General features: G+C 43.6%; 1 protein-coding gene across 1 annotated transcript; it reads left to right on the top strand.

The window, feature by feature from the left end:
- The first annotated feature begins 3,200 nt into the window (after positions 1-3,200).
- On the top strand, positions 3,201-17,410 carry vamp1 (vesicle associated membrane protein 1). Its single transcript, XM_008119274.3, has 5 exons — positions 3,201-3,357; positions 10,113-10,236; positions 10,322-10,480; positions 11,945-11,996; positions 12,284-17,410. Coding segments are annotated over exons 1-5 (354 nt in total). The 5' UTR covers positions 3,201-3,355; the 3' UTR covers positions 12,301-17,410.
- Positions 17,411-17,702: the final 292 nt, after the last annotated feature.

Here is a 17,702-nt window from a genome sequence, read left to right as displayed (position 1 = left end):
TTTGGAAAGCTTTCCTTTTCTTATCTGTTGGATCTTGTTATCGTTTTCATCAAACCAGTCTTGATATTTCTTAGTTTGCTATCCAGTGATTTCTTTACAAGGTATGATGATGGAGGTCTTCAGTTTATTTGAATGTTCCGCAACATTTTCAGAGTGTTGTATGGGTAGATGATCCTTGAGTGTTGTTTGGAGAAGGCTTGTTTGGAGGGCTCTTGAAGGACTTGGGTGTTCATTTTCTGCCTTATCTCTCTTGGAGTCCGTGTTTGGGAGTGATCGTGATGGCCATCGTGGATCGGATTAACCTGTGGTCTGTCCAGCAGTCAGCACCTGTCATGGCTCTTGTGAGGAGCATGCCACCGTGGTCTCTGGCACGCATAATTACAAATTCTAAGAGGTGCCAATGCTTTGACTGGGGGTGCTTCCATGATGTCTTAAGCTAGTTTTTATGGCGGAAGAGTGCATTTGTGATGACAAGGTTGTGTTCCGCACATTTGGTGAGAAGCAGGATGCCATTCGGGTTGTTGTTTCCAATTCTATCTTTTCTTATGGTCTCTGGCCACAGGTTGAGGAAGGAAGAATCACACAGATTTCAGTGTTTCCATATCAGAAGTAGATCTAACAACTTTTACACCATTTGAAAATTGCTGGTCTGGAGCTCCTGTCAATCAGTGGCAAGGGATGATGATAATTGCACTCCAATGACTAACAGAGCAGAAATTGCCCATATCTGTTCTGTAGTGAAGTACATTGATCTTTTTTTTAAATTCAATGTTCTGGGAGCACGCTATGGGCATTTTATAATATATAATGTTTCCATTGTGAGTGAAATGGGTTTTTCTAGAGAGCCTCTAGCATAGGACACTGGGATGAAAAAAGGCCATGACTGACATCTTTTGAAAATGTAGTAACCATTTAAGACTGTCTTGTTAAACGGAGTTGGAAGAGATCCCAAGGTCTGTTCATTCCAACCCACTGCCATGCAGGAACACACAATCAAAGTCTCTCCAACAGATGGCCATCCAGCGTCTGCTTAGAAACCTCCACTCTCTCAAGAAACATGCTCCACTGTTGAACAGCTCTTACCATCATAAAGTTCTTCCTAATGTTTATGTGGAATCTCCTGTCCTACAATTTGAATCCATTGTTACATTATATCCTAGTCCCCAGAGCAGCAGAAAACAAACTTGCCCCCTCCTCAGTGTGGCGTCTTTTCAAATACTGAAACATGGCTATCATGTCCCATCTCAGCCTTCTTTTCTCCAAGCTAAACACACCCAGTTTCCTAAGACGTTCAACTGTTTTTTTTTTAATTGAAGCTGATTTTATTCTTCATGTTATTGATCCAACAGCAAGTATTGTCCCTGGAGTGGGAAGCCCGAATATTCCGATTGCTGCTACAAATACCCACACATCTTGAGTGTGTTATCAAAAAAGGCCAGAGCAACCATTGGGGCCCAAGCAGATGACCTTAGGTTTTTCCTTTCAATACTCTGGAATTCCCTAAAGGACAAAACCAAATCTTCTTTCCCAAGCCTTTCCCACTCAACCACTAAATAAAAATAGCCAGGCTTCACATTAGCTAAAACCTCATCAAACAGCCTTCTCACCCTTTTGTCTTAATCTCAGAAGCCCATCATGGGACACAGCCACTCATTGTCCCAGATTCGGAAATCTTGTTGGACCCATGTCCCCAGGAGTAAACTCATCAACTACCCGTGACCCAATAATCCAACTGCATCCTAAGGGGCCACGGTGGTACAATGGGTCAAACTCTTGTGCTGGCTGAACTGCTGACCTGAAGATCGGCAGTTCGAATCTGTGAGATGAGGTGAGCTCCCATCTGTCAGCCCTGGCTTTCCATGTAGGGACATGAAAGAAGCCTCCCAGCTTAAGCGGCTGAGGGGGAAAAGGAAAGGGCCTGAGGCTGTTAGGAATGGTGGGAGTTGGAGTCCAAAACACCTGGAGGGAAGGCCCAAGTTGGCCCATTTTTTTGTGTCAGGAGCAACCGGAGTTGCTTCTGGAGTGAGAGAATTGGCCGTCTGCAAGGACGTTGCCCAGGGGACGCCCGGATGTTTTGATGTTTTACCATCCTTGTGGGGCTTCTCTCATGTCCCCGCATGGAGCTGGAGCTGATAGAGGGAGCTCATCCACGCTCTCTCCGGGTGGGATTCGAACCTGGCAGCTTTCAGGTCAGCAACCCAACCTTCAAGTCACGAGGCTTTTATCCCCTAGGCCAGTGATGGGCAAGCTTTTGCACTTGGTGTGTCAAAATTTGCCAAAAAACCTAGCATGACTTGGGTGGTGTGTCACTTTGAGAAAAAAACCATAATTTCGCGATATGTATAGTTTAAATAACAAAAATGTATAAGTGTAATATATAACTGTATTTAATAAATCAAAAACTATTTACCACCGTTACTTCCATGTACAACAATCTATGGTACTTCTTGCAGTTTAAGCTTCACAAAGTTTCCACACTGATTTCTCTCTATTCTAGTTTCAATATAGTCATGAATAATGAATAATATAATAATAATATAATATAATAGTAATCATATGATAATATACTACAATAATAGAATAATAATAGAATGAATGATATAATAATAATAGAATATAAAAATATAATATAATGATATAAAATATATTAATAAGATAATATAACAATAGGAAATAATAATAATCTCTCTCTATATAAATGTACTGTTCATTTGTAGGACTGAGTAAACAAAAAAACAACTGGATGAAGTGACACAAAGTTTGGCCACAAAACACTTAATAATAATAATTTATTTGTTTGACCAGTCATATGACCATTTCAAAGTGCAACATAAATAAAAACAAAACACTTAACTACCCAAGAGGTGACCACCGCGTGTCAGCAAAATTGGTTAGACGTGTCAGTGCTGACACGTGTGTCATAGGTTCGCCATCACTGCCCTAGGCCATCGGAGGCTCCATTTAGTTGGCCCATGCCTGCACTAGTGTTATACAGTACTTTCAAGCCTAGGACCCCTCAGCTTGGGGAGGGAAGCAATGGGCGGGGCTATGCAGATAAGAGCCAGCTTCGATTGGTTATTGGAGGGAGAGGCTTCTGTTTCTGGGACGCGAGCCCGACTTTGAGGGAGAAAGTGGGCGGGGGCGAAACCAGAGCGTGTTTCTCATTGGTTCCCGGGAGACGGGGCGGGGCCAAAGGGACCGCCTTCTTCGCGTGCCCGTTAAAAGGCGAGGGGGTGGCGCGTGTGGCTTCTTGCTGCAGAGCGTCTCGGTGGCCGAGTGAAGGAAAGGGGCATTTCCTGCGGTCGCTCCTGCACCTGGAGAAAAGGAGCGGGGTCTCCTCGAGCCGAGGCCGGCGATGTGAGTACCGAGGCGGGGAGGGCAAGCAGGCGGAAGAGGAAGACCCTCTCGACTGGGCTTCCAGGCTCCGCGCTGCCCCTTCTCCTTCCTCCCTTGCGCGGATGCGGCACCTGCCGAGTGGCGCATTGCAGCAGCAGCAGCACCGCCGCCGCCCCCTCGCGCCCTCTCTCTGCCGTCCGGGGCCGGAGTGGTGTGGCTTGTCTTCCGGGATCGTCCCGGTATAAGGTCCCGCGGAGAAGGCATCGCTAGACTCCAGGATCCCCTTTCGCCTCCAGCCCCAGGGCTCCTTAAACTTTTCCCGCTCGCGACCCAGGACATTTTCTCCTGACCCCGGGTATATAAAATAGGCATAGAAAGACCCGCATTGACTGATCACTCACCAGCTTTTTGCAAGGTTTGCTAAACAGGCTGATTGCTTGGGGTTGGTGTGAATTTCCCGGGCTGTATGGCCATGTTCCAGAAGCATTCTCTCCTGACATTTCGCCCGCATCTATGGCAGGCATCCTCAGAGGTTGGGAGGTCTGTTGGAAACTAGGCAAGTGGGGTTTATACATCTGTGGAAAGTCCAGGGTGGGAGAAAGAACTCTTGTCTGTTGGAGGCAAGCGTGAATGTTGCAGTTGATCATCTTGATTAGCATTGAATAGCCTTGCAGCTTCAAAGCCTGGCTGCTTCCTGCCAGGGGGAATATAGTAGAGTCTCACTTATCCAACATAAACGGGCCAGCAGAATGTTGGATAAGCGAATATGTTGGATAATAAGGAGGGATTAAAGAAAAGCCTATTAAACATCAAATTAGGTTATGATTTTACAAATTAAGCACCCAAACATCATGTTACACAACAAATTTGACAGAAAAAGTAGTTCAGTACGCAGTAATGCTAAATAGTAATTACTGTATTTACAAATTTAGCACCAAAATATCACGATGTATTGAAAACATTGACTACAAAAATGTGTTGGATAATCCAGAACATTGGATAAGCGAACATTGGATAAGTGAGATTCTACTGTAGCTTTGCAGCTTCAAAGCCTGGCTGCTTCCTGCCAGGGGGAATACTTTGTTGGGAAGTGTTAGCTGGCCCTGATTGTTTCCTGTCTGAAATCCCCCTGTCTTCTGATGATTAGCATTGAATAGCTTTGCAGCTTCAAAGCCTGGCTGCTTCCTGCCTGAGGGAATCCTTTGTTGGGAAGTGTTAGCTGGCCCTGATTGTTTCCTGTCTGGAATCCCCCTGTCTTCTGATGATTAGCATTGAATAGCTTTGCAGCTTCAAAGCCTGGCTGCTTCCTGCCTGAGGGAATCCTTTGTTGGGAAGTGTTAGCTGGCCCTGATTGTTTCCTGTCTGGAATCCCCCTGTTTTCAGAGTGTTGTTCTTTATTTACTGCCCTGATTTTAGAGTTTTCTTTAATACTGGTAGCCAGATTTTGTTCATTTTCATGATTTCCTTTTTTCTGTTGAACTTGCCAACATTCTTGAGGATTTAAATGACTTCTCTGTGTAGTCTGACATAGTGGTTGTGTTTCTTCATCCGCATAGGGAAACGGATGAAGAAACACAACCTACAAACTATCTACAAACCCACTAGGAAAATCCAGCACATGCTACATTCAGCAAAGGACAAGAGGAATCCTCACACCCCTGCAGGAGTCTACTGTATACCATGCAGCTGTGGACAAGTCTACACAGGGACCACCAAATGCAGTGTTGCCCAAACACAAATCAAGGAACGTGAAAGGCACTGCAGACTAACTCAACCAGAGAAGTCAGCCATAGCAGACCACCCGATGAACCACTCTGGACACAGCAGATTATTTGAGAACACAGAAATGCTGGACTACTCTAACAACAACCATGTCCGACAACACAGAGAAGCTATTGAAATCCACAAGCATATGGCCAATTTTTATAAAAAGGAGAAAACAATGAAAATGAACAAAACTGGCTGCCAGTATTAAAACACTCTAAAATCAGGACAGTAAATAAATAACAACACTGCAGACAGGGGAATTCCAGACATGAAACAATCAGGGCCAGCTAACACCTCCCAACAAAGGATTCCCCCTGACAGGAAGCAGCCAGGATTTGAAGCTGCAAGGCCATTAAATGCTAATCAAGGTGGCCAATGGCAACATTCACACTTATCTCAAACAGACAAGAGTTCTTTTCCCCATTCTTGGACCTACTACAGATATATAAACCCTACCTTGCCTAGTTTCCAACAGACTTCCCAACCTTTGAGGATGCCTGCCATAGATGTGGGTGAATACTTCTGGAGAGAATACTTCTGGAACATGGCCATACAGCCTGGAAAATCCACAGCAACCCAGTGATTCTGGCCATGAAAGCTTTCGACAACAGGCTGATTTTCCTTTTTGTGGAGTCCAGCTTGATTTTCTGCAGAGTCGAGTGTAAACACTGCACAACCGATTGGTGTCCCAAAAAGCCACTGGATTTTGCTGCAGCCAGGTCTTTTCAGGACCCTCATTTTCTCTTAAGGATCCCATAGTTTAAAAGGCAGGACTTTATTCTCCTATAAGGCTGAACGCTGCAATCTCTGCCGCATCTATACTGCCATTTCTGAATGCAGATTATCTGCATTGAATGGCATTCTATGGCAGTGCAAACTCATATGGTATAATCCAACTCAGTTAATCTGGATTATATGGCAGTGTACATCCAGCTCCTTTCTCATTTTTTGCATTATGAGTTGACCTTGATCTCTGACAGCATTGAATGTGGCTTTTGACAGGTGATACTAGCCTGGTCTGATTGCCCTAATGGAATTATAGACCTAGCATCACTCCCTGATCCCACAAATTGCCTGAAGGAGGAGCATGCAGGGATCTGGATGGCAAAAGCAAGGGCCCTGTCGTGAGATTCCCCTGTGAGCCTGGCATCCTGCCTTGTGACACAGCAAATCTTCCATAGAATCCTAGAGTTGGAAGACACCCCGAGGGCCATCCACTTCAGCCCTTTTCTGCCATGCAAAAACACTCGATCAAAGCACTCCCAATGGATGACTGTTAGCTAAACATCTTGAAAAACTTCCTGACAGTGAGAGCTGTTTGGCAGTGGAAGATGCTGCCTTGGAATCTGGTGGATCACCATCCAGCATCTGCTTGAAAACCTCCAGAGAAGGAGACTCCACACACTGAAGTCCAAAACATCTGGAGGGCCACAGGTTATACAGGCCTGAATTTCATTGAGTTGGAAGAGACCCTAGAGGCTGTCCAGTCCACCCTCTGCCATGCAGGAAAACACAACACTACGTAACAAATTTTGGACAATTTTCTTTTTTTAAAATTTAATTTTTATTAGTTAAGAACACAGATTTTATTATTTACAATATAAAAAGTGGGGCACAAGGGAGAGTGGAGATAAAATTGGGAAAACACTATTGCAAGTGAAAATAATAATAAATAATAATTGTATTGTTATATCCCGCCTCCATCTCCCTGAAGGGATTCGGGGCGTCTTACATGAGGACAAGCCTGATCCAACAGAAATTAAAACCAAACATAGATTAAAGCATATCTCAATAAAATAATAATATAACCCCCCCCCCCAATTTACTAGGGATCTGGGGAAGGAGGATGGTAGAAAAAAAAGAAAAAGTTTGACTTCCAATCTTCTCCACCATGCTATACATTATCCTTTCTTAATTTCTTGTATTTCTACTATCCCCTTTTTGTTTTCATTGGGAAACGATTGGTTGGTTTGCCCATGTTCATTATGTCAAATTATTTTCAACATCCATTGTTCTGTTGTAGGTATTTCTTTTGTTCTCCAATTTCAAGTATTGTATATATTATTCTAGCTGCTGTCACTAAATTAAATAATTTATTTTTATTTTTGTCCATGTCCATAAAATTTCTAATAAAAAGTATTCCGGTTTCAGTTGTATTTTTATATCTAATATCATCTGATTTCTTTCAATTTTGAACAATTTTCTGTTCCTGGTTAGAACATATTATTTCCTGTTTAATGGTGCGATACTTACTTTGAAAGTAGTTGTTACACTCCAGAAACTTCATTTTTGTGGCTGCCAGAGACTATATTGAATTGGTTGAGATTCAGTGAGATCGTTATTGAAAAACTATAGACAAATATGCTGCAGAGTGTTTCGCAAAAACAACTTTTTTTTGCAGTTTAATAAAGCTTTTATAACCCAGGAACAATAATTGTGTTACATAGTGCAATCAAAGCACTCCCAAATATGGCCAAGACTCTGCTTAAATGCCTCCAGAAAAGGAGATTATGGGCCTTTGCACGCTGCCCAGGATCTGATCCCAGATTATCTGTTTATCCCAGGTTATCGGGCAGTGGGGACTCATGTATTCCAGTTTAAAGCAGATAATCCGGGATCAGATCCTGAGATAAAGGGCAGTGTGCTTAAAGGCAATTCTGTCCAGTGCTGAACAGCTCTTGCGGTCAGAAGGTTGTGCCTAATATTTAAGTGGAATTTCTTTTCCTGCGGCGAAGTCCATGACTGTATTGTGTCCTGGCCCCAAGAGCAGCAGAAAACAAAATAGCCGCCTCAATGTGACATCTTTTTGAATATTAAACATGGTTGTGAAGTTCTTCCTAATGTTTAGGTGGAATCTCTTTTCCTGCTTTGTTTGCTGTCCTGAGATCCCTTTCTATTGATGAGAGAAGTCTCCTGACCTTGTTTGCTGCAGTATTTGCTCTCGCGGTGTAACTGTAGCCACAGTGGTACTCACATTGTGCATTTCATGCATTGACATTGCTTCATGCGCATACTTTTCAAACCTCATGACAATATTGTTTTTTAAAAACACCCAATAATCCCTGCTTGTGATTGGGGAGGATGGGCATGAAGGCTAAAGAAGCCGTTTTACCCATTACCACTGCCTAGAGACGTCGTGACTTAGGCAAGGCTAGATTGGTGTGGCGTCCTGGATCATCGCTGGGATTTGTTCATAGTATCAGCTGGGTCGTTCTCTTTTTATTGTCCCACAATGCGGGATACTATGAAAGAAATAAATCTTTTGGATTAGTAAAATGTCGCCATGTTGCTTATCTGTCAATTACTTTATTTTGAATGCCTTGGTATTGCAGTCTCCACAGTATTCCTCATGTGCTGAAGATGATAAGCAAAACTCTATTGAGCCTGATCTAAGTTTAATACCTAACCAGTACTGTTATTGTATTGTGCAGACATTAAGTTGTGGGAAGCAGTACCATGGCATGAAAGCAATGGCTTCCATCCATGACTGTGCCCCATCCATTTGTATCAAGGTAGATAAAACATTGTTCCTAAACATGGAACAATGTTTTTAGCTTTCGATTGGCTAATAGGTGTTGAAACTTGTCCTCTTCAGTGCTGCCAGCCTTCTCTCCTCCTTGTACTATCCAGTATTGAATATCAGATGCTGTGAGCAAAATAATAATAATTTTATTTTTGTACCCCACCTCCATCTCCCTGAAAGGACTCGGGTGGCTTACATGAGGCCAAGCCTGGGTAATTACTATAAACAGAATAAAACGTATCAAAAATAGAAATACACAGGAAAATATAAAATTATACACATTAACATAGTAAGATTAAAATTGTGACCATTGTAAAAACATAATTTAGACACCAGAGTAAAAGGTAAAGGTTTCCCCTGACGTTAAGTCCAGTCGTGACCGACTCTGGGGGTTGGTACTCATCTCCATTTCTAAGCCGAAGAGCCGGCGTTGTCCGTAGACACCTCCAAGGTCATGTAGCTGGCATGACTGCATGGACCGCCATTACCTTCCCGCCGGATCGGTACCTATTGATCTACTCACATTTGCATGTTTTCGAACTGCTAGGTTGGCAGAAGCTGGGGCTAACAGTGGCCGCTCCCGCCGCTCCCGGAATTTGAACCTGGGACCTTTTGATCTGCAAGTTCAGCAGCTCAGTGCTTTAACACACTGAGCCATCGGGGTTCTGGGACACCAGAGTAAAAGTCATAAAAATGAACTGGGCCAAAGTGTGCAGAGTGAATTTTGTAAACACAAGGGATGAGGTAGATAGCTAAAGTGCTACAGAAGGTCCAATTCTGAATGTGTTAAACAAGGTTGCTGTTGGGATCCTGAATTGTATTGACAAAGGAGATACTGTATATACTCGAGTATAATCTGAGTTTTCAGCCCTTCTTTAGGGCTGAAAAAGACTCCCTCATCTTATACACGAGTGAAGGTCCTAGCTGGTTTATATACTCAGTTTATACTTGAGTATATAGGTACCGTAAAATTAGGTGTCTCGGCTTATATTCGTGCCGGTTTATATTCAAGGATATACGGTACATGGCTTCATGCATAATTTCATCTAGCTCTTGTGCTTCTCATTATGATTTTATTTTATTTTTAAAGAAGAAAGAATGAAAAGCTTGTAGCTTTTCCTTGCAGGGAAAACTCTCAACACCCTTATCATTTTCTGTATGCTTTCAAGTGTCACATACTGTTTGGTCTCCATGTATACTACTAATAATATAACATCTCGGGCTGGTACTTCTGATTATCATGTAACCTTCTTTCTTTGGTCTGAATGGTGCATAGTTATTAGTCATAGGGCCCTTCCACATAGCCTTAAAACCCAGAATATCAAGACAGAAAATCCCACAATATCTGCTTTGAACTGGGATATCTGAGTCCAGACTGCCATACATTCCAGTTCAAAGCAGATAATGTGGGATTTTATTCAGCCTTGTGGAAGGGGTCTTAGATATGTGCTACTTATGCCCTTTCTTACTTGGTGTGCTTCCCCAGGTCTGATCCAGCACAGCCAGCTGCCCCAGGGGCAGAAGGAGAAAATGCTGGGGGAGCCCCTGGACAACCTCCAAATTTGACCAGTAATCGTCGCCTGCAGCAAACTCAAGCACAGGTGGAAGAAGTAAGTGGCTGACTTACTGGATCGCCATTTATGGTTTTGAGCTTTCTCCCTTGTATGTAAATTAATTGCCTATTTTCCCATTTAGGTGGTGGATATTATGCGTGTGAATGTGGACAAAGTCTTGGAGAGAGATCAGAAGCTGTCAGAACTAGATGAACGAGCAGATGCCCTCCAAGCCGGTGCCCAAGTATTTGAAAGCAGTGCAGCAGCACTCAAGAGGAAGTATTGGTGGAAGAACTGCAAGGTAAGCTCCTAGTGGATATGTTGTCAAAGGCTTTCATGGCCGGAGTCACTGGGTTGCTGTGAATTTTCTGGGCTGTATGGCCATGTTCCAGAAGCATTCTCTCCTGACGTTTTGCCCACATCTATGGCAGGCATCCTCAGAGGTTGTGAGGTCTGTTGGAAACTAGGCAAGTGAGGTTTATATGTCTGTGGAAAGTCCAGGGCGGGAGAAAGAACTCTTGTCTGTCTGAGGCAAGTGTGAACATTGCAATTGGCCAGCTTGATTAGCATTGAATAGCCTGGCTGCTTTGACCCAACCTGGACACGGCATATTATTTGAGAACATAGAAATGTTGGACCACTCTTAACAACTACCATGTCAGGCTGCACAGAGAAGCCACTGAAATCCACAAGCATGCGGACAATTACAGTGGTAATATTGTGATATGCTAATAATATAATATATTGTATGTACTTATAATATTGATCATAATATTGTAATGCAATATAATACTAATAATAATATGATATAATAATATATAAATATTCTATTATATATTACATGTAATATTACTAATAATATTGCAGTATAGTGGTATTGTATAATATATGATATTGTGCTATGCTAATCAAATCCAGGGAGCGGAGTGAGCGCCCGCTGTTAGCCCCAGCTTCTGCCAACCTAGCAGTTCGAAAACATGCCAATGTGAGTAGATCAATAAGGTACTGCTCCGGCGGGAAGGTAACGGCGCTCCATGCAGTCATGCCAGCCACATGACCTTGGAGGTGTCTACGGACAACGCCGACTCTTCCACTTAGAAATTGAGATGAGCACCAACCCCCAGAGTCAGACATGACTGGACTTAACGTCAGGGGAAACCTTTGCCTTTACTAATAATATAATATATTCTATGTAAATACAACTTGTTAGCTGCTCTGAGTCACCTTCGAGGTGAGAAGGGTGGGATAAAAATGCCGTAAATAAACAAATAATAATAATCTATATATATATAAAAGGGTAATGAAATTTCGCCCTAGGACAAACAACAAAACTACACATCCCAGAAACACCAAACTTGGCAGCACAACCCCTCATCCATGCCTCTAAGTTCATACAACAAAAAGCTCCAGCTACTTCAGAAAAGGATTTGAGACTGCAAGGCTATTCACTGCTATTCCGTCTGGCCAACAAAGGATTCCCATAAGCCACAGCAACGCGTGGCCGGGCAAAGCTAGTAACTAATAATAATCTTTATAGATCATCCTTTTCCCCCAAGGGGACTCAGGGTAGTTTGCATATAAAAAGGCAAACATTCAATGCAATAGACAAATCCAAACACATCAAGATAATACAGAAAATACAAAATAAGGTTTGAAGCTGTTTGAAATGATGGTCTGATTGCCAATTTTGGTGGTAGGACCTTGTCGTTTGCTGGGAATGGCTTTGGAGAGTAGCTGGGTATTACTTCTTCATCTTTCTCTCTAGATGATGATCATGCTGGGAGTGATCTGTGCCATTGTGGTGATTGCAATTGCCCGTAAGTACCAGGAGTAACTCAAGGTAACGGGGTTTATGAGTCACAAGCACTGGATCAAGAGCCACAATGTCCTGCCTATGTGGGATCGTTTTTGCTACCCTCTTCTTTGATGTAGAAGACCTTTGGGGTGATGGGTGTTTCCTTCCCTGGGTGTGGGACAGACATGGCAGTATGGGAGGGACTTCCTCTTCCTGGATGTTCAGCTGCTTTTGTTCTATGTGGGATGCCCAGTGTAACATGCCCTCTTGTTTTCTCCTTTCTCTTCCTTCTGTTGCTTCCACCCCCAGTCTACTTTTTTACCTGAGAATGTGCTTCCCCCTCCCCCCTTCCCCAGTCTGCAGCCTCCTTTCCCCCATAGCCCTTTCCTGTCCTGATTTCATCTTCTCTTTTGTTTCTCCTGTCATTCTGGCTTTGACATCTATTTTCCTTAAGTTACAGTTTAATGCACTGTTTGCAGCTTTGAGTTGAAACCCTTCACAAATGGTGCAGCCTTTGTAAGCAGGCCAGCTCTTTTTTGAAGGGTGGCATTGGGCCTAGTGAAGGAAAGGGATATATATAAGGGGAGGGGTATATGGGAAAGGGGGGCATGGGCTGGGGTCTTGTGTTTGGTGATACATTCAGGTTTCGCTTGTTGCTTGTGGTATATTACAGGTGTCCTTTCCCCTTATGACTCTATTGCAAAGCATCCTCTTTGGCTATGAAATGTCTACAGCATTAGGTGGTAGGAGAGGAGAGAAGCTGAGTCCTGAACATTTTTTCCCCAAGAGAGACTATTTAAGTATGTGACACAATAATTGGTCTTGGTTTTAAATATAAATTCATGCTAGATTCTCTGTTTGTAGAAGTTTTGGTCTTACGAAGACCATAGTTTTTTCTGTACTTTTTCTGAGGTACCTCCTGGCCTCACAAATGCAGTGTAAAAGATACTGGTTGATTCATTTTCCTTGGCTCCAAAGTAGGTAGATGGTTACCTACATTCTTAGTATTATCATAGTTGAAATCAATAGTGATCTCAAAACTGTGTTGTCGAAGGCTTTCATGGCGGGAATCACTAGGTTGCTGTGAGTATTCCGGGTTGTATGGCCATGTTCTGGAAGAGAATGCTTCTGGAACATAGCCTTACAGCCCGGAAAACTCAGAGCAACCCAGATCTCAAAACTGCATACTTCTTTGCTCTTCTATAGCTGTGTAGCTTGCTTGACTACTCAGGTAGCTTATTTTTGTGTGTCAGGAGTGACTTGAGAAACTGCAAGTTGCTCCTGGTGTGAGAGAATTGGCTGTCTGCAAGGACGTTGCCCAGGGGATGCCCGGATGTTTGATGTTTTTGCCATCTTTGTGGGAGGCTGGAGCTGACAGAGGGAGCTCATCCATGCTGTTCCTGGAATCGAACTGGCGACCTTCAGGTCAGCAACTCAACCTTCAAATCAGCAGTCCTGCTGGCACAAAGGTTTAACCCACTGTGCCATCAGGGGCTCCTAGAAGCTTATTGAGAGTCCACCACTCAGCTAGCAAGTCCCGTGCTGCTTGCTTTTTGGCTGAATAGGAAATGCAAATGCTTAAAAGTAGCAATGTGTCCAGGACTTGCTACTCTGCACATGCTGTTGTAGGAGGACATACTTTTTCAAGGCAGTTGTGCTGCATAAGGACAGGTCTAAAAGTAAAACAGTTTCTCGGGATGAAGACAGCAATGTGGTATACGTGGAAACTGACTGAATTCTGATTTTCATGTTTTTTTAGGTCACCACTTGATAATAGTGGTGAGCATGCATCTTTGAGCTCATGCCTAGTGGCCAGCTAACATGATCTGCTGAAGAAAATGCAGGGAAATGGTTGCGAGGAAGAATGTGCTCAAGAGTGAGTACTGCTGTGTTTGCTAATCAGGTGACAGATTTTTGTGTCAGGAGCAACTTGGGAAACTGCAAGTCACTTCTGGTGTTGAGAGAATTGGCCATCTGCAAGAATGTTGCCCAGGGGACGCCAGGATGTTTTACCATCCTGTGGGAGATTTCTCTCATGTCCCCGCAAGGGAAGCTGGAGCTAACAGATGGGAGCTCATCCCGCTCCCTCGATCTGAACCTCTGACTTTGCAGTCAGCAGTCCTGCCAGCACAAGGGCTTAACCCATTGTGGCACCAGGTGCTCCAGGGTACAGGAGGTGATGTATTTATGCAGCATAGTCCAAGACAGACTGTTTTTGGATGCACAAATGCCTTCCTTGCTACAGCCAGATAGAATGCAGTTGAAAGCGGGATAGAAGTTGTGGTGCTGTGTAGGGTTGGGGTGGTCAACAACTGCCCCTGAATGTGATTGGAAAGTGATTTACTTTGTCCTAAAATTCTACCCTAGATGTGGCAGGAATAGCCTTGACTGTCCCCACAGCATGTGGCAAAAATGCTGACTTTTTGCATGTTCACTGCCGTGCACCAGCATTTCATTTGCAGAGTTCATCTCCTTGCGATTGTCCATCTTTCTCCACTGTGGAGGATGATGAAGGAAAACAGGAACAGAGCTTCCATCGTCTTTGGACAGGCCTCTCGCATCTCAGTGAATTGAGCTGACTGAGTGCAACATCTGAAGAGGAGCCAGGGTCCCATTGATGACGATGCCACTACGGTCAGTGTGAGAAGAAACCACAGTAAGATATTGAGGCCTCTCTTGATCTCTTCTGGACAAGATCTTGGTTTGATCTGCTGGCATCTTTATGGAGAGACGTTCTCCTGGCTGCTTTTTTGTGTCTATCTGTTCTCCTGAATGTTGTATGTTGCGCCTCCTCCTCCTCCTTTTCCCATTCCACTGCTCCATCTCTTTATGCATGGGCAAAAAACTACACCCACCCCGCCCTCTGTGCCTACAGCAAGGGACTACTTTCTCTATGCACAGGACTTCAGCCGCTTTCTCACACGCGTGTGGTCTCCCCTTGTGAGGAACGCAACTGTGATCTTTCCTCTTAGCATGTGTATCTACCCGCTCATGTACTCTTAACAACTTCTGCTAACACACACTTCTTCACCACCCAAATGAATCCGGTTTGTCTGTCTGGATATTGGAGGGGGGAGTAGGCCCTGCTTGGAGTTTATAGCAAAGCAGAAGCAGCCAGGCTAAAAATAATGGGCATGAAACATAGCATGTGATACCACCTGAAAGATATGATTTGGTAGCTCTCAGGTAGATAGTGAGACACCATGATGGGCTTAGGAGAGCCTGCAAGTGTGGTGCAGCTATGTCAGTGTTCCTTGCTGCATTGGCATTGTTGTGTCATTGCTGCTTTCCTCCTTAACAGATTGTAAGTATCCCTGGTCCTTGGTGAGAGGAGTTACTTTAGTACAGAGCTGTATTCCATCTTACATGTGCACATGCCCAAAGGCTGGCCTTGGAGAACTTAAGAGCCGGATGCAATTAACAGCAATAGAAGCAGCGATAATCCCCCAGGCTAGCACAAGCCCTGCTTAGCACACCTACGTCTCCACTTTGCTCTTACCTTACTGGCAATCCTGCACATCCTATTCCTTCACACAAACAAATAACTTCAGTAACACTGTTCTTATAGGTAGAATAAACGACATTTAGATAAGCAAATCCTTGGCATTACAGTTTTCCTAATTTGGTTTTCCTTCAGAGAGGTGGAAATATTTTGTGACACTAGCATTTGAGAAGCTGCAGCCAAGATGGCACAAGCGTCTTATTTCTCTATCACATCTAAAATGAATGTTGAAGGCCTTAAGAGCCCTCACCTTGGTGAAAGGGAGAGGTCTTATCAAAGGCTTTCATAGCCGGAATCGCTGGGTTGCTGTGAGTTTTCCGGGCTGTATGGCCATGTTCCAGAAGCATTCTCTCGTAACGTTTTGCCTACATCTATGGCAGGCATCCTCAGAGGTTGTGAGGTCTTTTGGAAACTAGGTAAGTGGGGCTTATGTATCTGTGGAATGTCCAGGGTGGGAGAAAGAACTCTTGACTGTTTGCGGCAAGTGCAAATGTTTCAATTGGCCACCTTGATTAGCATTGAATATCCTTGCAGCTTCAAAGCCCTGGCTACTTCCTGCTCCTTTCAACAGAAAGGAGGGAACAATGAAAATGAACAAAATCTGGCTACCAGTATTAAAAAATCTCTAAAATCAGGATAGTAAATAAAGAGCAACACTCAGAAAACAAAGGAGTGTTGGAGTCTCTTTCTTTGGAGGCCTTTAAACAGAAGCTGGATGGCCATCTGTTGGGGGTGCTTTGAATGCAATTTCCTGCTTCTCGGCAGGGGATTGGACTGAATGGCCCATGAGTTCCAGACATGAATCAATCGGGGCCAGCTAACACCTCCAACAAAGGATTCCCCCTGGCAGTAAGCAGCCAGACTTTGAAACTGAAAGACTATTCAATGCTAATCAAGGTGACCCATTGCAACATTAACACCTGCCTCAACAGACAAGAGTTCTTTCTCCCACCCTGGACCTTCCACAGATATATAAACCCCACTTGCCTAGTTTCCAACAGACCTCACAACCTCTGAGAATGCCTGCCATAGATGCAGGCGAAAAGTCAGGAAATAATGCTTCTGGAACATGGCCAGACAGCCTGGAAAACTCACGGCAACCCAGGGAGAGGTCTGTTTTTATCAGATTTGAACCAGACCGAACAGCATCCCCTGCATGAAAAGTGAGCAGGTCTAGGTAGTATTATGACGTTAATAATGAGCCCAGCTCTTGTGTGCTTTGTCACCTTCTATTTTCCAGTTCAAGAGATGAAGCATAACTGGAAGGAATGGGAGGGGAATATTTATGCATCCATAAATACTTAAATACTTAAAATCTGACTCTGGGAGAAGATTGTGTCTCCTGAAATGTTGTTGGGTTGCAACTCCCTTCACACTTCTGGTAGCCTTGGGGGAAGGTAGAGTCTCATAGCAGCTGGAGGGCCACAATTTGCCCTCTGCCCATCTAACCTACTTTAAACCATTTCTGTTTTAATAATAAAAATGCAAGCAGGCATTTTACAAAAAAAGGGGAGAGAAAAGCTGCTATGCTTTGTGTATGTCGCAATTCTTTGTCTCACTGCTGTCCTTGTTACCTGTCAGTGTGGGAATGGCACTGAAAGTCTTCTGTAGCTACTGTTAACACAGGTGTATATATTGGTGAGTACCAAAGTCAGAGCAAAACTGTGTCTGGCTCACAGAGATGACAGGACCAATTAAAGCAGGACCATTGTGTCTGTGTCTGATACCCATGTCCTCACCGAAATGTTGCTGCCTGAAGCTGCCCTTGTCGACTCATTACATGGCAGAACGATGTCTTCTTTATTTCTCTTCCATACAATGTATGTATTTTCTCTACTATCTGTCCTGCACTGATTTAAAATGGCAAGTGTTTTGCTACAAATACACTGGAATCATAACTGTCATATAATACATTAAACCATTCAATATAACCACCCCAGCTGTAGTGTATGATATAGCAGGCTATTACTTGATTGTGTGTGTGCATATCTATACATATGTGTGTCCACTCTTACATAGAAGAGGTCAAGCTGTCCTTGTGCAAATCTTGAGTTGCTGGAGCAGGAAATGGTTGCAACTTGGAAAACTGCCTAAAAATAATAGCCTTCTAATAAAAGCATCTGCAGAAGACCACATAGCATATGGTGATCTACTACTACTACTTGTATATCTGAATTGTCAGAGGAAGCCATTGGATTATATATGTGCAGCAACCTCCAGCCATCA

The sequence above is a fragment of the Anolis carolinensis genome, chromosome 2, assembly GCF_035594765.1.
Source record: "Anolis carolinensis isolate JA03-04 chromosome 2, rAnoCar3.1.pri, whole genome shotgun sequence".
In the NCBI taxonomy this organism is placed as follows: Eukaryota; Metazoa; Chordata; class Lepidosauria; order Squamata; family Dactyloidae; genus Anolis; species Anolis carolinensis.
Note: the sequence above shows the minus strand (reverse complement) of the source record. Positions and strands in the feature narration are given on the sequence as shown.

Bases quoted from the DNA above. Each gene is read 5' to 3' on its own strand.
- vamp1 (XM_008119274.3), top strand. The intron at 10,237-10,321 runs GTAAGTGGCTGA...TTTCCCATTTAG, and splicing joins CTCAAGCACAGGTGGAAGAA to GTGGTGGATATTATGCGTGT. The intron at 10,481-11,944 runs GTAAGCTCCTAG...CTTTCTCTCTAG, and splicing joins ATTGGTGGAAGAACTGCAAG to ATGATGATCATGCTGGGAGT.